General features: G+C 37.5%; 1 protein-coding gene across 1 annotated transcript in view; it reads left to right on the top strand.

Moving 5' to 3' along the window:
- The window catches only part of VPS35 (VPS35 retromer complex component), a 40,975-nt gene extending 21,363 nt beyond the window's left edge, over nt 1-19,612 (top strand). Inside the window, exons 11-17 of the mRNA XM_036751030.1 lie at nt 4,603-4,810; nt 4,995-5,150; nt 8,404-8,526; nt 13,539-13,718; nt 14,551-14,790; nt 15,510-15,653; nt 18,617-19,612. Of these exons, the coding sequence (XP_036606925.1) occupies nt 4,603-4,810; nt 4,995-5,150; nt 8,404-8,526; nt 13,539-13,718; nt 14,551-14,790; nt 15,510-15,653; nt 18,617-18,796 (1,231 nt within the window). The 3' untranslated portion in view covers nt 18,797-19,612. The remainder of the gene's footprint in view (nt 1-4,602; nt 4,811-4,994; nt 5,151-8,403; nt 8,527-13,538; nt 13,719-14,550; nt 14,791-15,509; nt 15,654-18,616) is intronic.
- The last annotated feature ends 2,227 nt before the right edge of the window (nt 19,613-21,839 follow it).

Raw genomic sequence — 21,839 nt, 5'->3', positions numbered from 1 at the left:
AGATATTCAACAGAGATCTTGCTGCAATTAGCTTGGGTAAATGCTACTCCTTTCCCTTCACCTCCATAAGGAAATGGGCATCTGTAATGACTTGAGTAGCCTTACTCAACTTGTTCCTAATCAAGTCTAAAAAGCCCCAGTTCCATGTGGGTGGGTCTTTTTGTATCCTCAGATGACCAGAAAGCTATATTAATATAGGTAGGGTCCACCAGGAAGCTTTTTTCATAGAGCTGTGGCTTAAGCTTTCGCTCCCTGGGCCAGTCAAGTCTGGGAGACAGCTTCTTTGCCTTCCAGGGAATTAACCTAACCTAGATGATTGGGCAACTAGGTGGCACAGTGGATAGAGTGCTGGGTCTGGAGGCAGGAAGACTCATCTTCCTGAGTTCAAATCTGGCCTCGGACACTGGTTGTGTGACCCTGGGCTAGTCATTTAACCCTGTTTCCCTCAGTTTCCTCATCTGTAAAATGAGCAGGAGGAAGGAAATGGCAAAACACTGAAGTATCTGCCAAGAAAACTCTACCTGGGATCATGAAGAGTCAAACATGACTGAGAAGCAACTGAACAACAAAAGATTGGTGGGGAGATAGTGATCCTATCGTAGTCTCCATACAATTTTTAAAAAATAACCAATAAACAGTGAGATCTTATATTCTCTCTACCTTTAAGTTATTTGTGTTGTGGTTTCTGAGCTCATGGGACATCCTCTTTTTGATTGTGTTATATCAGTCTTAGGTAGACAGTGGTGGTAGTCCATATTGATGTCTTTATCTTTCTCTAGTTTTCTGGCATCAGTAGCTCATTTGAATAGGTTAGATTGAAACTATTATAGCAACAGAGTATTCTTCTCATCTTTATCCTTCCAGCAACAAAAGATGTTGATTTTGATCTTTGTGCTAGCTAATGTTCTGACAGCACATAGAGCTGATTCTGAAATGACTCCATAACGAGTCATTTGCTTTTTGAGATACTGCTTTGTGCTTCTTGTGCCTTGTACCTTCTCTTCTTGGAGAAAGCATCCATGATGTATAAGCCTAAGACCTCTTCTATTTTTTTGTTCTTAATTTCATTTTCCAGTATAGTTTTCACTTCTCCTTAATGTCCAACTTTGCATTAAAGTAAGTGAAAAGTAATATCTTGGAAAACCTTATTGAGTTCTTCATCCTCTGCAGCAGATTTTGGGACATAAAATCCTTCCTGCAGGTTTTTTATTATGTTCATTATCAAGGTGAAATGACCAAGTGCTCCATGAAATGCTATTTCTTATAGCCTTTGAGCAGATGGTGACATAAATTCCTCCAGTTCCTTTATTTTCTTCTCTAGGGAGTATTGGGGAGCCATCCTCCCATGTAGCTTCAATTTCTTTATATCTTCTGGTTTCATTTATTTGAGAACATCAGTTTTAATATGGTTCCTTTCTTCTGGTGGTATCAGTAAATTAACACTTATCAAGCATTTGCTATGTGTTAGGCACTGTGCTAGACACTGAGGATACAAAGACAAAAAGGAGGCAGTACCTGTCCTCAGGAAGCCCCATTCTAATGAGGCTATAATGCATATACCTATATAGATAACCTTGCAGCGTGGGGGGAAGGAGGCACTGGCATTTAAAAGAACCAATAAAGAAGGTAGTGCTCAAGTTCAGTCTTCAGGGAAAGCAAGGATTATGAGAGCAGAGAGGAGGAAGCGGGGGCCTTCCAGGCATAGGACTGGCAGTGTGAAGGCATGGAGACAGGTAGTGAGGAGCAACAAGAAGGCCAACAACTGGACCATAGAGTGCATGGAGGGTAGTCATGTATAATTAAACTCTAAAAGTAGATGAGTCCATGTTAAAAAAAGTCAGGTTAATAAGCATTTATTAACCTCTTAATGAGCTTAAGCACTAATGGGCCAGGTACTCTGTTAAAGCTGGGCATACAAATACATACAAAAAGAAAGTCAGTCTCTGCCTTTTAAGGGGCATACATTCTAGTGAGGGAAGGCATCACCTAAAAGGAATATGAGGAGCAGGGGGCAGTTGGGAGAGTAGAGAAGGGCCATGATGGAGAGAGAAGTCTGGAGAGTCAGGAACAGAGCAATGGAGTAAGCATGGCTGGCCTAGGCCCTTCCTTAAACTGAGGTCCCAGGAAGAAATGACTAATCAGAAGAAGCAGCTTCTTCTATAGAGATGGAGGGATCTTCCAAGGTGAGAAGGCTGCAAAAGCATGGTGGCAGAGGCATCTTTAGGGGTAGGAAGGAACTTTTAGTAATGAAAATCTTCCTGAGTCCATAATCAGCATTTTTCTCTGGTACAAGGGATCATACTCCCTGAAGCTGCCTCCCTTTGGTGTGTCTCTCTACTTATGGCTGGATGCATTGTATCTCACTTGGCCAACATCAGGTGACAGGGTCATTTGGGGTGGGAGGAGGGAAACCTCTGTGCTTACTCCCTGCCCTTAGGCCCCCCCCCAACCCCCTCCATCTGATCTGTGGTGAAGTACAAAGGCAATAGCTTTGACCCTAGAGATAATAGAAAACCATGGAGTTTGTGTTGGGGTGAGGAGGGGAAATGAGTTGGTCCGATCTGTGCTTTAGGAAATTCACTTGGGCAGTTGTTTGGAGGATGAATTTGACTGGGGAGATACATGAGACAGGGAGACCAGTTGACTGTTGTAATGGTTCATGGAAGGGGTGATGAGGGCCTAAATTAGCATGGTGATTGTTAATGGAGAAGAGATGTTGTACAGGTAGAAGCATCAAATTTTGGCAGCCGATTATATGGTTATATGGGGTGAGGGTGAAGAACTGAGGATAACACTGATGATGTGAGCCTCGATGGCTGGAGGACAGTGGTAACCTTGACAGAAATGGGAAATTTAGGAATTTGAGTTTGGATGTAAAGGTAACAGGGTTCTATTTATTTCTGTTTGGCACATGTTGAATTTGAGAGGCCTGTGGACACACAGTTTGAATGTCTAAGAGGCAGTTTTGGTAGTGAAGGTTTGGGTTTCAAGGGAGACACCAGGACTGGAAATATAGATCTTTGAGTCATCTACAGAGGGGAATCCATGGGAGCTGATGAGTTTAACATGAGAGAATGTAGAAAAAGAGAAAAGTGTTCAGGACAGAACCTTGGTGGGGAGTAGGATACTCCCGTAATTAGAGCCAGCAGAGGATACTGAGGAAGAGTTTTTTGATAGGTAGGAGTAGAACTAAGAGAGCAGTGTTGTAAAAACTCATAGAAGAACAGAGGTGCTCAACAATGCTGCAAAGAGGTCAAGAATGAGGAATAAGAAAAAGCTATTATATTTAACAATTAAGAAATCATTAGTGTAGAAAGAAACATACTTTTTTTTAACATGGCCACTCTGTGGATTTGTTTTACTTGACTATATTTATTCCTTATAAGGTTTTTTTCTCTTCTCCTCAGTCTTTTTAGTTGGGTTGAGACAGAAGGGTAGAAGAGGTTTTGCAGTAGTGTTGCCAAGAAAAGAGTGCCATTGAAACATTTTTTAAAAATACACAAAAGAAAAGTTCAGAAGGAAGCACAGAAGAGTGGGACAGCTTTGAAAGTCATATGTGTAATTTAACATGTAATTTTTTCTAAAGCAAGCAATATGAAATGAAGATTCATGGTTTCATTTAGTCCTCACTTATCTTATTTTGGGTGTTTAAATTCATAATATTAAAGAATGAATTTTTTAAAATTTTGAATAGAGAGGTTTCAATTTATTGATGAGGTCAGCAGCCAGATTGCAATGAATTTAAAGACAGTGAGAAAAAAGGAAGTAGAGGCAGCAACTGTAGACTGCTTTTTCAAGGAGTTATAGAAAGGGAGGAGAACTATAGGAAAATAGCTTTTCAATATAAGATATCATGTATGTATGTCATGTTTGTTTGAATAAGGATCTTACATTTAGAGGTGCCAGTAGTTAAATTAATGTTTTAGGCAATCTTAATATTATGATATTTACTACTCTCTAGCCTCTTGTCCACCACATTGCTACTCTCACTGTAGAAACAGGATCACTAAGGCCTGAGGGCTGTTTTATTTCATGATTTTGCCATGGCCAAAAAATTTTTTACTCAGTGGCCAAGACACCTCATGATATTTAATCTCTCTCTACTTAGCAGGGCTGGTCTTTGGGTAACAAATACAGTTTGCTGGGACCTTCTTTGAAGCCTTTTCAGCTTGATAGAACCTGCCAAAACTTGTCTTCAGTTGGCATAGCCTTTGAGAATCCAGGGTCAACTCCATGTCACAAAGGGACATTGAAGTTTCATAGCTATTCCACATTATGGATTCAATGGGATTTTATGTACTGGTCTGGGAATCGTTCTTTGGAAAAATGCTTTCCATGTTCTCAGCAAAAAAGTTAATTTTAGTTAGCTTTTGGAACATGAGATTACATTCATTTGTTTATTTTGTACCAGTTATAATGGGCATCTCTGCTGCTTAGGGTTAGATGAACTTCTTCATTTCTTTGGAAGAAAGGAGTTTAGTTGAACCACTGGTATTCCTAGGTTAAACTTTTCTGATTGCATGTGGGGAGGTGGGAAGAGGAGCCCTCTTTTTGGTATGTAGAAAGATAATTTATTAACAAATTAACTAATTTATATTGTAGTATTGCTACCAGCAGTGCAGTTTCAAAGGAGCTTACGAGGCTGTTGAAGATACCTGTTGACACCTATAACAACATTTTAACAGTTTTGAAGTTAAAACACTTTCATCCCCTCTTTGAGTATTTTGACTACGAGTCCAGAAAGAGTATGAGTTGTTATGTACTTAGTAACGTCCTGGATTATAACACCGAAATTGTCTCACAAGACCAGGTAAGAAATCGTGTATGCGTGGTTTTGTGTGTGTGTGTGTGTGTGTGTGTGTGTGTGTGTGTGTGTGTACATGCCATCTTTCAAAAGCACTTTTAAATTGACTTATGAAGAAGGAGTTAAATGATAACCTCTCTTAGAACAGCATTTTTTAAAATATATATTTGCCCTTTTCTGGATTTCATAGGTAGATGCAATCATGAATCTAGTATCAACATTGATTCAAGACCAACCAGATCAACCGGTGGAAGACCCAGACCCCGAAGACTTTGCTGATGAGCAGAGTCTTGTGGGAAGATTCATTCATCTTCTGCGGTCAGATGACCCTGATCAGCAATTCTTGGTATAATTTAATAATCCATTACCTTATAGTGAAATAAAGTATGGCACATCATTAAACTATTCTAATGTAGGTTGTAGTTTTGGTTGGAGAGTTTTGAGAGAACTTAAAATAGCCACCATTTATGTAGCACTTTAAGATTTGCATGGCTATGTACATATGTTAAATCATTTGATCCTCACAACAGCTCTGGGTGGTAGGTTCTGTTACTCTCTAGTCATTCCATCTATGTATCAAATTCTCTTTCTCAATTCAGTTAGAAATGTTTGAAGCTTCTTCCTACTACCAGTGAGAAATAAATCCACTCATTTTTGGAAAATATATTAGTTCCTTCAGAACAATCCGCTATCTGCTGTCATCTGATTATTCTTTGTTTATTTTTGTTTTGAACTCTGGTTTTATGGTTTGGTTGCATTTTTGGAAAATATTCAAGTGCACATACTTGACTTTTCTGGCCACATTTGTGTGTGCTTTCTCACTAGAAGCAACATACTCATTTCAGTTACATTTGCACTTGGTAAGAATGCTAACTTTGTGTCTTGTCATATTTATGCCCATTTCTAAGACTATTGATTATACGTTATGTTTGCTATAATAAAAATAAGAGAAAAAAGAGGCTTAAAACACCACCCATATCACTTTCCCCTCTGCCCCATGCACAGAATATGATGCATTGGAATAAATTACTGTTTTCATTTTTTTTTTTAAAGTGAGCAGAAATGCTGGTATTTGAAATTGGTATGCTCCGTTAGGAAAGGGTTACATTGGGTGGTGCTTAATTTTTTTAATTTTGGCTAAAGAGTACATCTATATATAGTATAGATTCATTATAGTTAGTTTGGCTACATGAGATTAGACATTAGACTTCTTTTTATAAAGCACACCTTTACTGAGGATGATCCCTGATTTTTAATTTAGGTTGCAATTAACACTTAACATTAGACATGAAGAAATTGTGGGTCCTACATAATTTGATTTAATTTTGGAGCCAGAGGATATGGATTCAGTTTCTGACTTTGCTCTATTACTTTGTGACCTTGGGCAAGTCACTTTCTGGGACATGTTTTTTTTTTTCTTTTCCCCAACTAAAAATGAGGAGTAAGACTAGGTTAGGGGTGTCCTATATCCCTTTGGCAGTCTGGTGGAAGCCTAGGGACTCTTTCTAACGTTTTTAAGTATGTAAAATAAAATACCTAGTATTACGAAGAAAACTAGATATATTGAAATACAGATGTAGATACTGCCCCCCCCCCCCCCCCCAGCCCCTTGTCTACTTCACAGATCCACTGAAATCCATTCATGGATCCCTTGAGTGTTCATAGCTCTCAGCTTAAAAACCCTTGGACTAGATGATCCCTGCCATCTCAATGGTGTATAAGGACCTCCTAGGTAAATAGAAAACTGAATTCTTATTTAGTGCTGATGTTTGAGCTGAGGGTAACAGAAAAATACTAGCACTAGGTATGCTTTTCTTACTTGAGATATAAATTATAAATGTTGTTGAATGACCAGGTAATCAGATAATTTAACACTGGACTCAAGTGAAAAGTTTTGTTGTTGTAATTGAGTTGTTTTAGTTGTGTCCAACTCTTCAAGACCCCATTTGGGGTTTTCTTGGCAAAAATGCTGCAGTGGTTTGCCCTTTCCTTCTTCACCTTATTTTACAGATGTTGAAACTGAGGCAAGCAGAGTTAAGTGACTGGCCCAGGGTCACATAGCTAGGAAGTGTCTGAGGCCAGATTTGAGCTCATGAAAGATGAGTCTTTCTAACTCCAGGCTCAGCACTGTATCCACTGTGCCACCTAGTTAACTAGTGAAAAGTATATGTGTAGTCTATTGTATAAGAGTTCACAAAAATAAATAAATAAATTAATAAAAGAGTTTGCTATATATATTCTCCTGTGCAAAAACTGAGAGGTAGCATTGCATAGTAGATAGATTGCTCTGCTGCAGGCAGGAAGTCCTGGTTTTGAATGCTGCCTCTGATACCACTGTGGCCCTGAACAAATCACCTAACCTCCCAAAATGCCACTGTTCTCATCTGTAAAATGGAGACATTATCTGTAGAACCTGTCTTGTTTGACTGTTGTAAGATGCTAATGAGAATATATGTATAGAGTTTTGTAAACATTAAAGATCCGTATAAATGTCAGCTATTATTATTTGCAGTTAGTGTTTATTTGCAGAGACTGCATGGTATAGTAAGGGAAAAGATGATTGGTCTTTGAGTCAGATGATCTCTGTCACTTAATGATTTGTTATATGATTCACTTAATTTTTAAGCTTTTGTTTTTTTATCTATAAAATGAGAAAATAAATCCTCAATCATGCCTTTCTTTGAATGTTCTGAAAAACAGAAAAGCTTTTTAGGGGCATTCAACCCATTTGCATTCTTAGTTCTTAATTTGAATAAAAGAATAAGCAGCTTCTACCTTTCTTTCCATTTGGGAACTAGTACTGTTGTTTATTTTTTTCCCTTCAGCTTTCTACCTTAAAGCATTTCATAGATTTTTAATGGATTTTGTTACTTTTCTTACTGTGCTTTTAAGTGTAGGCAATTTCACCTTTATATTACTATTAGATCTTTTTCCAAGGAATGGTACTTTTCCTCGGTTTTAAATAGGTCATGATATTTTTATTTAATTTAGAGGATAAAGATAGCCCAAGATAGATATGCCACCTAAATATGAAGTACAGCTACTACAGCTATTGCATGTGAATGAACACTCCTGTGTAGTTGTACTCATATTTTAAAATGACAATTCTTGATGATAATTAGTGTTGAAATGGGTGAATATAACTGCAAAGATTTGTTAGTTCTCAGTCACGTTTATGAAGAAAGGCTTATTATTAATAACTTTAACTGCTCTTGGCAGTGCCAATTAATGTGTGAGACCCTATCTTTTGGAACTTGATCACTAAAGGTTATCCTAAGGAAGACTTTCTTAGAGGCCCTGGAATTAGAGATAGTACATCATTTCTTATAGCCATAGGTGACCCTCAAAGTTCATAGTTTGCTCTGCAATATGACTTCTCACATATACCCATTTTTCAGTGGTATGAAATGGTTTTTGTTTTGTACCTCTAGTATGAGCTTGGATAAATGAAAAAATTCTATATCTGTATGTCTAGTGAGATTAGCTATCTCATAATATGTGCCTAATTGTAGAAAAGATTAGGTTTTCTCAACAGTATTTAGTAATGTAACCATCTTTATAAGATTCTGTGTTTTAATTCTTTCTTTCTTTGGTTGTAGATTTTGAACACAGCACGGAAACATTTTGGAGCTGGTGGGAACCAACGCATTCGCTTTACACTCCCTCCCTTGGTATTTGCTGCCTATCAACTGGCTTTTCGTTACAAAGAAAATTCCAAAGTGGTAGGTTTACTCTCTCGTGTGTAATTTTGTTTCCTCTTTCCCTACTTCCTATGGTTTTTGAGATTATGGCAGTTGGTGATTATTATTATCAAGATGAAGTCAACACATGTTAAAACTTTAAAATCAGCATAATTTCTGGTTCTACCATGGGAGCGTTTTATTTTGTTTAAACATCACTTAAAAGAAATTGGTAAGTTTATGTACACTATGACATAATGCAGTGATCTTTTAATGAGGATTTAGTCTTCTCTTTTCTGGGGGCAGGGCAATTGGGGTTAAGTGACTTGCCCAAGGTCACACAGCTAGTACATTTGCCAAGTGTCTGAGGCCGAATTTGAACTCAGGTCCTCCTGACTCCAGGGTGGGTGCTCTACTCACCGTGCCACCTAGATGCCCTGAGTCTTCTCTTTTTAATTGAATATTCCAAAGTGATGCAGAAATTTTTTGCTAAAATTGTTTGTATATTACAACTACTATGACATATTGAATTACTTACATCATGAAAGAAACTATTATCCTTTAGCATAGGATAATAACTTTTCTTCCAAATGCAAGTAATTGAATCTTCATTGTAATATGGATTCTGGAGCTATAACTAAGGCAAAGTGACATTGTGTTTGACCAGGGCATCACGATTGAGAAGGTACAAAAATTTTTAACAATGTTTTTAAAAAGTTGTATAATTTTAAGATCTCGTGCATTTTGAACATACATTAGTACGTTTAGTAGTATGGAGACAATGAACTTAACATCTAGTCATCAATAATAATTAATGACACTAGGAAGCTGCTTCCTCCCTGTCTATCCCTTTGATAGATGCTCACCAAGTGAATTTCCCAATTAGCCCCTTTCGTGTTGCCCTCTGGGGGACTGCCTACTTAGCAGCAGTGATACAATGTCCTGGGGTCTTTGTTGTCCTGTAAAAGTGTCTCCCAGGCTCTCTTCTCCCACTCAGTTGAATTTATCTTCTTGTATTATTTTTATATCATGAGTGATAAAGTTCATTTTCTTCTTTGCCCTAGAAGCCAAAATTGTTAGTTTTTACTCTGGTGAGTTCTCTGAGCACATTACATGAATGAAACAAAATACTGAATGGTGTTTCTTTGAAGAAAATATACTTTATGTCATTTTATGTCCTGAAATTGGATAATCAAGCTTATGTTTAAGTAACAGAAATTTATGTTTGTAACAGGGAAAAAATGGTTTGTTCAGTTTTAGAATTGTGGTCATATCATCTTAAGTAAGACTTACTGACTGTTTTTGATGAGGTGTTTGGTTGCCTAAGGAAGGGTGAACTGGCCTAGGACAGAAACAGAGCAGGTCAAAGCTCCCCTGCCAGTCAGTGTAGGACTCGGCTTTGAATCATCCCTGCACTTCCTGCTTGGGCAAAGTAGGGATACCAGTCTTTTTTAAAATGAAAATCAAAGGAACAAAAAACAACAAGCCCAAGCCCCCTATTTTAAGAATTTTATTTTTATTGATATCTTTTGTTTTTACATCTCTGTTTCCAGGTATATTCCTCCCTCTTTCCTTTCCTAGCAAACCATCCATCGTAACCAAGATTTTCTTTTAAAAAGTGGGGGGAAAAGCAGGTCAGCAAAATCAGCCAACACAACTGGCTCTGATGGTATTCCACACCCATATTCCCCACCATCTGAAAAGATAGAAGTCAGATGCCTGTTCATCTTCTCCAGGGATAAGCTTTTGTTTTTTAAGTTATATGGCATTCTTTTTCCATTTACATGGCTGTTATTTTTTTCTCTTTTTCTGCTTACTTCATTCCATACCAGTTCACATAAGTGTTCCTTGCATCTTTGAATTCTTCATAACTATTGATTCTTATAGGGCAATAACACTGACATTACTTTCATGCATCACAATTTGTTTAGTCATTCCCCAGTTGAAAATATGCTGGTTGATAATCAATTTTTAGCTTACTTAAGATTACAAAGTTGTGGGGTTTTGGTTTATTTTTGTGTAGTTTATGCTTTATAATGTATTTTTATACATTGTACTTTATAATGTCCTTTAGGAATAAAATTTTTATACTTTATATACTTTTTAATGTTTTATACTTTATACTTTTTTTCTTTTTTCATATTTTATTATTTAATATTTTAGTTTTCAACATTGATTTCCATCAGATTTTGAGTTACAAATTTTCTCCCCATTTCTACCCCCCCCCCTACTCCAAGATGGCATATATTCTGATTGCCCCGTTCCCCAGTCAGCCCTCCCTTCTGTTACCACCCCACCCCCTTTCCCCTTACTTTCTTGTAGGGTAGGATAGATTTCTATGCCCTATTCCCTATATATCTTAATTCCCAGTTGCATGCAAAAACAACTTTTTTTTTTGAGCATCTGCTTTTAAAACTTTGGGTTCTAAATTCTTTCCCCTCTTCCCTTCCCACCTACCCTCCCTAAGAAGGCAAGCAATTCAACATAGGCCACACATGTATCATTATGTTAAACACTTTCACAATTCATGTTGTGAAAGACTAACTATATTTCCCTCCATCCTATCCTGTCCCCCTTTATTCAGTTTTCTCCCTTGACCCTGTCCCTTTTCAAAATTGTTTGCTTTCGATTACCTCCTCTCCTCATTTGTCATCCCTTCTGTCATCCCTACTTTCCTGTGGGGCAAGATACCCAATTGAGTGTGTATGTTATTCTCTCCTCAGGTCAAATCTGATGAAAGCAAGATTCACTCATTCCCCTGTACCTGCCCCCTCTTCCCTTCCAACAGAACTGCTTTTTCTTGCCACTTTTATGTTAGATAATTTACTCCATTCTGTCTCTCCCTTTCTCTCTCTCTCAACATATTCCTCTCTCACCCCTTGATTTTATTTTTTTTAGATATCATCCCTTCTTATTCAACTCATCCTGTGCCCTCTGTCTATATATATTTATATTCCCTTCAACTACCCTAATACTGAGAAAGGTCTCTGAATTACACACATCATCTTTCCTTGTAGGAATGTAAACGAAACATTTCAACTTTAGTAAGTCTCTTATGATTTCTCTTGTTTACCTTTTCATGCTTCTCTTGATTCTTGTATTTGAAAGTCAGATTTTCTATTCAGCTCTGGTCTTTTCACTGAGAAAGCTTGAAAGTCCTCTATTTTATTGAAAGTCCATATTTTGCCTTGGAGCATGATACTCAGTTTTGCTGGGTAGGTGATTCTGGGTTTTAATCCTAGCCCTTTTGACCTCCGGAATATCATATTCCAAGCCCTTTGATCCCTTAATGTAGAAGCTGCTAGACCTTGTGTTATCCTGATTGTGTTTTCACAATACTTGAATTGTTTCTTTCTGGCTGCTTGCAGTATTTTCTCCTTGACCTGGAAACTCTGGAATTTGGTGACAATATTCCTAGTTTTATTTTTGGGATCTTTTTCAAGAGGCAACCGGTGGATTATTTCCATTTCTATTTTGCCCTCTGGTTCTAGAATATCAGGGCAGTTTTCCTTCATAATTTCTTGAAAGATGTTATCTAGGCTCTTTTTATGATCATGGCTTTCAGGTAGTCCAATAATTTTTAAATTCTCTCTCCTGGATCTATTCTCCAGGTCAGTGGTTTTTACAATGAAATATTTCACATTGTCTTCCTTTTTTTTCATTCCTTTGGTTCTGTTTTATAATATTTTGATTTCTCATAAAGTCACTAGCTTTCTTTCCCTTGTTGCATTCTCATTTTTAAGGTGGTATTTTCTTCAGTGGTCTTTTGGACCTCCTTTTCCATTTGGCTAATTCTTCCTCTCAAGGCATTCTTCCCATTGGCTTTTTGGAGCTCTTTTGCCATTTGAGTTAGTCTATTTTTTAAGGTGTTATTTTCTTCAGTATTTTTGGGGGTCTCCTTTTGCAAGTCATTGACTTGTTTTTCATGGTTTTCTTGCATCACTCTCATTTCTCTTCCCAATTTTTCCTCTACGTCTCTTACTTGCTTTTGCAAATTCTTTTTGAGCTCTTCCGTGGCCTGAGACCAATTCATATTTTTCTTGGAGGCTTTTGATGTAGGCTCTTTGACTTTGTTGACTTCTTCTGGCTGTGTGTTTTCATCTTCTTTGTTACCAAAAAAAGATTCTATAGTCTGAGTCTGAGTGTGAGTCCTTTTTTGCTGCCTGTTCATGTTCCCAGCCAACTACTTGACCTTTGAGCTTTTTGTCAGGGTATGATTGCTTGTAGAGAGTACTTCGTCCCAAGCTTTAGGGGCTGTGCTGCTGTTTTCAGAGCTACTTCTACTCCACTGTCACCTCAAGCAAGCTCTGCCCTAGCAGCGCTCCTCCTCCCCCAAGAACCGCCGACCAGGATTGCGACCCAGATTCAAGCAGGGCACAGCAAGAGAACCTGCCTCTGAGCCAGCAAAGCACTCCCTGCACTACTGCTCTGATCCGCTGCTTGATTCCTCCCACTGCATGAGCCAGGGACTCCGGAAGCAGCTGACGCTGGAGCTCTGGAAGCAGCTGCAGGAGCTTCTTGCTGCTGCCACCCCCACCACCCTCACCTCTGCCACCCCCAAGGTTGGGGCCGAATCCCTCTCATCCCTATCCAGCAGTTTTCCCACTAACTTGCTCCATGGTCTTTGGCGTTTGTGGGTTGAGAAGTCTGGTAACTGTCACAGCTCAATGGTTCATGGCCCTTATGCCTGCTCCACCCAATTCCTGGTCTGGTTGGTCCTGGCGCGGCTGCACTCAGCTCCCAGCACCATGCGATAGACCCTTCTCAGCAACAATCCAGGCTGTCCTGGGCTGGAGACCTACTTCCCTCTGCTGTTTCGTTGGTTCTGCAGCTCTAGAATTTGTTCAGAGCCATTTTTTACAGGTGTTTGGAGGGATTTGGGGAAGAGCTTAAGCAAGTCCCTGCTTTCCAGCTGCCATCTTGGCCCCACCCCCTTATACTTTATACTTTTATACTTTATAATGTTCTTTAGTCTAAATTTGTCAAGGTGATGAAATGAATTTATGACATTTTATATGTTCAGAGTATAGGTTTTGTTTGTTTTGTTTTCTTAGGATGATAAATGGGAGAAGAAGTGCCAGAAGATTTTTTCATTTGCACATCAGACTATCAGTGCTTTAATTAAAGCAGAATTGGCAGAGCTGCCTCTACGACTTTTCCTTCAAGGAGCTCTAGCTGCTGGGGAAATTGGTTTTGAAAACCATGAAACAGTGGCATATGAATTTATGTCCCAGGTAACATGAGTTTTATTCTAGGTTATTTTGTAAGCGTTATTTAGTGTTCCATGATTCAGTTTTGCTTATCAGTAGTTGTAGTATGAACATGTCTTACTTTTTTGCTACTTAGTAGAACCAGGCCTCTCCCACTTTAATGGGGCTGGATTTAAAGAGAGTCTCTTTATATGAAAATCACATTATTAGAGCTGGTCTTAGTCCCATAGAACATGAGACTGAGGTCATGGTTCCATCTCTCCATTAGGCAGTTAGCCTTATCATGTTCCTTAACCACAAATTGAATCCTTAGCCAAGGTCATGTAGCCCAGACTATCTTTTTTGAAGATTGTATTACAAAAGGAATAGAGTATGACTGATGGGGTACAAATTTATCACTTATCAGTACTTGGAAAATGTTGTACGTGTCCTAGTAATAGTTGATCACTTGTGCCACCTTGGGTAGAGAGAAACCTGTGCTCCCTAAGGACTCCTGGGCTTTGTCATTGGCCCTTCCATTGTCCCCCAAGGACCACCAGGTCTTCCATCTGACCTGCAGCAGGGCCCTTCTATGTGTGGTATCTCTCCTAATTAAAGGTGAGCTCCTCAAGAGTAGAGATTCTCTTGCTTTTCTCTATTTGTATCCCCATAGTACATAGCACATAGCAAGCCCTTACATGTTTTTCTATTCTTTCTGTGCTGTCTTAGAAAAAAAAAAAACAAAAAGAGTTATAATTTGTTCTATTAATTAGTTAGAGATTCCAGATTACTTGTAAAAATGCATAAAAAAGCTGCTGGAAATAAATGATGCTTATGAAAAAGATTAACAACCCACAGTGTATATTGTCTCCACAAGGCATTTTCTCTGTATGAAGATGAAATCAGTGATTCTAAGGCCCAGCTAGCTGCCATCACCTTGATCATTGGGACATTTGAAAGGATGAAGTGCTTCAGTGAAGAAAACCATGAGCCCTTAAGGACTCAGTGCGCCTTGGCGGCTTCCAAACTGCTCAAGAAGCCAGACCAGGGCCGGGCTGTGAGTACTTGTGCCCATCTCTTCTGGTCTGGCAGAAACACAGACAAGAATGGAGAAGAGGTGAGTCACGGGGTTGAGGGAGTGGGAGCATGGGGAAGGGGGGTTTGATCCTGGTCACATCCTTTAGGGTCTTCTGAAACAGGTGCTTAGACACTTGAATTTCAGGTGAAAACCTCCTCTGAAAACTTGTAGAGCTGGCAAAGGACATTGATGTGCTTTTATTAGAAATCCATGGGGTTGGAACAGATGTATTAAGTGAGCTTCAGTGACATTGCTTACATTCCTATCCTCTGGTGAAACCTCAGCTTAAAGAATTTTTTAATACAGCAAGACTGTGTGATCTGCCTGATGCTTTACTTTTACAATGTTTCTTCAAAAATAGTTATAAAGTATATACCTAAATTTTTAAAAAAATGGTATTTTTAATACAACCTTCATTTCTGAAAGTACCAACTCAGTGAGCCATCCCCATGTAATAAATGATAAAAAGAAAGGGGGGGGGAGGGCAGTTTAGCAAACTAATAGAAGCCTCAACCAAACCTAAGAAAGTTATTTTTTCCCCTTTAGGGCCAAGTTTGTAGACTAGATTTAAAAAAAAAAAAGTATAAGCTTTTTTCCACAGTCATGTGGAGTTTTCTAAAAGAGCCATTTAAACTTGTTGGACTTTTTTGAAGCATTGAGAGAATTTCTACCATTTGAAAAATGTCCTTAAATGAAAAGTAATAATTATTTCATGACCAACGTCTTTCTTCCTCTCCTCTTACCCTCTTCCTTTTCAGCTTCATGGAGGCAAGAGAGTAATGGAATGCTTAAAGAAGGCTTTGAAGATAGCAAATCAGTGCATGGATCCCTCCCTGCAAGTTCAGCTTTTTATAGAAATTCTGAACAGATATATCTATTTTTATGAAAAGGAAAATGATGCGGTAAGTGAATAACATTAATGATGCCAATCTTATGGGAATAAGAACAGGTCCTGAGTTTTTGCCTTATTCTAGAACTTTAGGGCTACCTTATCCTTTAGATCTGCAGAAAAGTACAGGAGACAGGAAATGTTTAATGACTCTGTTAACTCTCTTCTCTTTATTTTTCCATTTTCTATTTATGGCTGGTAAGATAGCTGAACAATTTATAAAAGAGTACCAGTACTAAGTGTATATATAGTGCTCCTTGCACTGTGTATTTATTCTATAACTTTTGACTATTTAAACTCAAGGTTAAAAAATACAAAAATAGTTTAGAGCATTTAGAACAATTGCTGTTTAAACCAGGAATAAGTTGCTGTCATTTGAGAAATTTTTCTACAATGCTATTACCAGAATGTCTACCAATTAATCTTTGATTCATATTCACAAAACTCTCTTCAGAAAACTGAACTGACTGTAAATGAAAAATATTTTATATAGATGTATGTTTGCATGTATATTGTTTATTACATATTCAGAAACTAATAACTTTTCTTTAAGCCTTACTTGTAGAGATGATATGAGAGTGCAGAAAAATCATTCTCCCACCCCCAGTCCCTCGTCCTTCCAACCATGTGTTTTTAGGAATGGAGTTTTGAAGAGGAATATGTGACTGATGGTAGGAACTGTCTACCCTTTGCTTACCAGTTTCTCCTCTCTTAGGTGACTGAATGTGGCATTTATACCTGAATCTCTGGACAAATGACCTTGAATTCTATTTATATTATTACTTTTTCTGAAATTGAATTTACTTGTCTGATTTATTTGCAGTCTTACATTGATCATTATTAATCTTGTGTTTGTTATTTCTATTATATTACACATTTTTATTCTAATAGACTTTCTTAGAAGTTAATGTTTCTGAAAAATTCTGGTGTTTAAGCAGAGTATTACTTTTTACGTATGTTAAATTGAAATGCCTTGTTGTATAAACCATTGTAATTTAGACCTAATTACACTAAAACAAAATCACTTCACTGAACAATAGCATTCATCATCTATAGCTCTATACCTAGTGTTTCATTCTCTCAGACTTCTTTTTTTTTTAATTTAATATATTTAGTTTTCAGCATTGATTTTCACAAGAGTTTGAATTACAAATTTTCTCCCCATTACTACCCTCCCCCCCACTCCAAGATGGCATATATTCTGGTTGCCCTGTTCCCCAGTCAGCCCTCTCTTCTGTCACCCCACTCCCCTCCCATCCCCTTTTCCCTTCCTTTCTGGTAGGGCAAGATAAATTTCTACGCCCCATTGCCTGTGTATCTTATTTTCTAGTTGTATTCAAAAACTTTTTTTTTTGTTTGTTTTTGAACATCTGTTTTTTAAAACTTTGAGTTTCAAATTCTCTCCCCTCTTCCCTTCCCACCCACCCTCCCTAAGAAGTCAAGCAATTCAACATAGGCCACATGCGTATCATTATGTAAAACCCTTCCACAATACTCATATTGCAAAAGACTAACTATACTTTGTTCCTTCCTAACCTGTCCCCCTTTATTGAATTTTCTCACTTGACCCTGTCCCTTTTCGAAAGTGTTTGTTTTCGATTACCTCCTCCCCCATCTGCCCTCCGTTCTATCATCCCCCCTTTTTTATCTTCCTCCTCCTTCTTTCCTGTGGGGTAAGATACCCAATTGAGTGTGTATGGTATTCCCTCCTCAAGTCAAATTTGATGAGAACAAGATTTCTCTCATTCCCCCTCACCTGCCTTCTCTTCCCTTCCTACAGAACTGCTTTTTCTTGCCACTTTTATGCGAGATAATTTACCCCATTCTATCTCTCCCTTTCTCCCTCTCTCAATATATTCCTCTCTCATCCCTTAATTTGATTTTCTTTTAGATATCATCCCTTCATCTTCTACTCACCCTGTGCCCGCTCTCTCTCTCTCTCTCTCTCTCTGTATATATATATATATATATATATATATATATATGCATGTATGCATATTCCCTTCAGCTACCCTAATACTGAGGTCTCATGAATCACACACATCATCTTTCCATGTAGGAATGTAAACAAAATCTCAGACTTCTTTTACTGAGAAATTGATGTATTTATTGTATGTGAGTTTTTCCAGCTAAGAAACAATGTGTGTTGTAGTTGAAAGCCTCTTTTCTTGGCATGTTTAATTGATTTAATATTTAAAAACAGTTTTCATTATGTAAATACTTTCTTCTTTACATGTAAGGATTAAAGTTGCTAGTTAATGGTCTTCTACCTTGATGTTACTATTTTGTGCATTTGTATGTGCCTTAATTTTTATGTATTTGGGCAAATGATGAAGAGTCCTAGGAGTTAAAATAGAATTTGTTGGACCTTTGCCAGTAGCGTGCAAAATAATCTTGAAAGGTTTCTTCTTTCTCTGGTGGAGGGTTGTGCGTGAGAAAAGTCTGGTGTGTTTTACTTCTTAGGGGTGTTACATAAAATAACCACCACAGAGAGCTTGATACCCTTAAAATCACTTGTCAATGCTAAATATTCTCTGTCTTCATCATCGTCATCGTCATCATGATGTATAAATTTTGGGAAATATTTCTCAGTTCATTATCTAATAAGATCAAACTTACTTTCTTATAGGTACTATTTTGTTACTGCCATTTTCTGCCTTAGGATCTGTAGCCAAATTGGAGCCTGCATTAACTAGACTTAATTTGGAATTGTAAATGTGAACCTAAGATTAATCTGTAGCATATTGGTGAGAGTATTTTTGCAGGATTTCTCAGATGATAGCAGTTGACTCCTGGTTGAGTAGGAACTATATTCTTAATAATGCTTTCCTTTTAATCATGGGTTTATATGTTCTTAATTTAAATTGGTCCTTATTTTCACAGTTACCATGTAATAAGAACAATATATACTCCTAAAATAGTATTATTTAATTCTTTCTTCTTTACTTGGTTATAGTTATATATATTTCATTGTAGGTGACAATTCAAGTTTTGAATCAGCTTATCCAGAAGATAAGAGAAGACCTTCCAAATCTTGAGTCCAGTGAAGAAACAGAACAGATTAACAAACATTTTCACAATACCCTGGAGCATTTGCGCTTGAGGAGGGAATCACCAGAGTCTGAGGGGCCAATTTATGAAGGTCTTGTCCTTTAAAGAGAAAAACGCAGACACACTGTACTTCTTTCCATTCGCATACAGTATGTTTTTTTATTATGCTAGATTATTCCCTCCCCATAGATTGTGCCTTTCAGAAATGCCAAGTTAGGTTATCTTTCTCTTATCTGTGATATATTTTATTCAGCACCTGCAGACACTCACCTTCAGGACCTTAACAAATTAATTCACTTCACAGGTATTCAAGTTGGGTCATCAGATGTCTGTCTGATCACCAGAAGTAGCATGATTGAGTTGTTTTTTTTAAAAAAAAAATTCTTCTGATCTTCAAGTCTCTTCTTTCAGCTACTAATCTTTTCTTTCTGTTTCTCTTCACTGTTTGTTGTTGCTTCTGTAATTTTATTCAGTCCTAGGGAGTACTAACCAGGAAGTGGCTAGCGCTGTCTGTCTTTGTATTCTATAGTCCATCTTGATTTTTACAAGAGATTTGATTTGGGGGTGGGAGGGACATTGTATGTTGAATTCAGCTTGAGCTTTTCTTTAAATGCAAGACAAGGCTATGTGTAATATTTCCCCTAAAACTAGAGTATATTAATGCATGTTTGAGAGTTTAAAAGCACCATGGTTAAAACCAGAAGTTTATATTTTGCATTTTTGGACATCTACTAGGGGCCTATACTCGTCACTGGGCATATTTATCAAGGAAATTTTGTTCTAAATCGTATAAAAATAGAGAAATTGTGATCTATATAGTTTATGTATAACCTTCATTATTGTAAATTTAGGGGGAAATGCATTACACAAGTATCATGATTTTGCACCAGTGAAACAATAAAATTGCTATAACAATTTAAAGCGTTTGTCCTTTTTTTCCTTTTGTATTTTTTACTTGAAGAAAAACTATTAGCATCTCTGATACAGTTCAGAAAGTGGCTTAATGTTACCTATGCAGCTTACCTAGTTCTTACATAGACAATCCTGGCAAACCATTGTAATTTAATCCCAGCCTTAAGCTACTTCATAAATAGATCTAGCAAGTCATGAACTGAAATTCAGGGTCTGATGCATTTTTTAACTGTTCTATCTTGAAAGAACAATCAAATGTCATCCCTTGATTAGCACCATTTAAAAATCTCATCAGTTGCCAGCATTTCTGGTTTCCTCAAACTCACCTAATGAGTGAGCCTTCAGTATTTCAAAGATTCACCTACATCAATTTGAGTATAGATTAGATGTAACATGCATATTTTCATATTCATAGAAGTATATCTAGAAGATAGGAAGATTGATAGGTAAGGTGGTGAATGGCTTCATGATTGGGAGAGTAAGAATGAGTTGTAAGGCACCTCAGAGGTCGTCCAGTCCAACCCATAACTGAAACAGAAATGATAGGAGCATAGCATGATATATTTCATATATCTTGATAGAGGTAGATGAGATGAAAGATGATTTGATCAAATCTTCTTCCTCCCCCAAAACTTGAATCATTTCAGATGAGTCCTCATTACTTAATCATGGCACCCTAAGTAAATCCTCTTGCTTATTTTTACTTAGGAGTCCGGTTCTTTACTAGCAATATTCATCTGCATTTGTGAGTTAGCTGGGGCAGTGGAGACTCACTGTTGACATTCACAAATGGCCTGAAATTCTGAATTGGAGATCAGACGTACTCAGAGGTAATCGCCTGGAAATTCTTGTAACCAGATGGCCATTTCTCATTCTAGGATGGGTGGGGCTTTGACTACAGTTAGTTCATGCAAAGCTCTCTGACAGCTTAAAAAGTTTCTAGATGCATAAAGGACCTATTACTATCACTCTATTTTACCAATAAAGGTCATTTCCTGGAAAAACTTCTAGTTGCCCCAGCACTGTCACTTAACTAGCTCTGTGTAACTGGCAACTTTCTTGATGTCTCTGGGCCTCAGTTCCCTTTTCCATAAAATGAGGGGGTTTGGATCTTAGTTATCTCTAAAGTCCCTTCCAGCTCTAAATCTATGAGCTGAAACCTGAAAGATAGTGAAGAATGAAATTAATCTCATCAGAGACTCCAAGGTAAGGATTTACATGTGGAAAGTCTTTTGTTTGAAGAATTCTTCCTTGGCTTCCAGCTAAAACCCACTCCTTGTTCTGAGTTGCTAAGTGGCCAAGCTCAGGGAATGTTGTTGGGTTGACAAATGAGTTGTCTTTTGTTTAAGGCCAAGTAAGGATATTCAAAAGTTGGCTTCTTCATTCACAGTGAAATTCTGCCTGACTGCCTCTTGTTAAAAGCCCTTTTATCTGAATTTTTTTATGTGGTTGCTCATGAGAGTAAAATATAGTAAGCTCTTGAATTTTCATGCACTAGGAATAGGAAGTATTAAGTCATTTTCCTCAATAGGTAATATTTTAGCAGATACTTGAGGAATTTCTTAAATGTTTGGGGACTTTATGTTAATCTATAGCACTGTGATCCTGTGTTGTTCTATGCTTGATGTAAGTATTCAACAAAAATAATTCAGACCTGCGAATTCTATAATATTTCAGATTATGGCCTTATTTGCCAGGTTAATCAGAAAGCATTAGACTTCACATCGAGACTAGGGCTCACGTTCTGACTCTTAACTCTTTATGTATAATCTTGAGGAAATCACTTCTCTTAACCTGTTATAAGGACAAAAGTGCTTAAAAAGTACAGGTGAATTATTCTGTGCTTTTTAAAAATTCACTTGGTTTGCACTATAAGTAGATGTAAAGAATATAGGATTGGAATGAGAATAATTCGATGACATAAATTCGATGACCTTAAATTCTCTAGGACAGTGGTTCTCAACTTTGAGGACCATTCGAATGGGCACAAAGCACCCTTTTGGACTGCTTAGGCCAAACAAAGAAAAACCAGTGGGCAGGATGGTACTGCCTGCAATGATACTGATGAACTACCAGTGTGAACTTCAGAAAACTAATGATGTAGGAAGAAATACGCCTAAACCACACTAAACAGGTAAGAATTTGGCTGATTCTTACAAAATATATTCATAGAAGGAGATTCTGTATTGTCTTCTTACTGCTTACTCATTCCAGTACTTAACAATATTTCATGGTA

Source organism: Trichosurus vulpecula, chromosome 3 (genome assembly GCF_011100635.1).
Source record: "Trichosurus vulpecula isolate mTriVul1 chromosome 3, mTriVul1.pri, whole genome shotgun sequence".
NCBI lineage: Eukaryota > Metazoa > Chordata > Mammalia > Diprotodontia > Phalangeridae > Trichosurus > Trichosurus vulpecula.
This window is presented reverse-complemented; position numbering and strand designations above follow the sequence as displayed.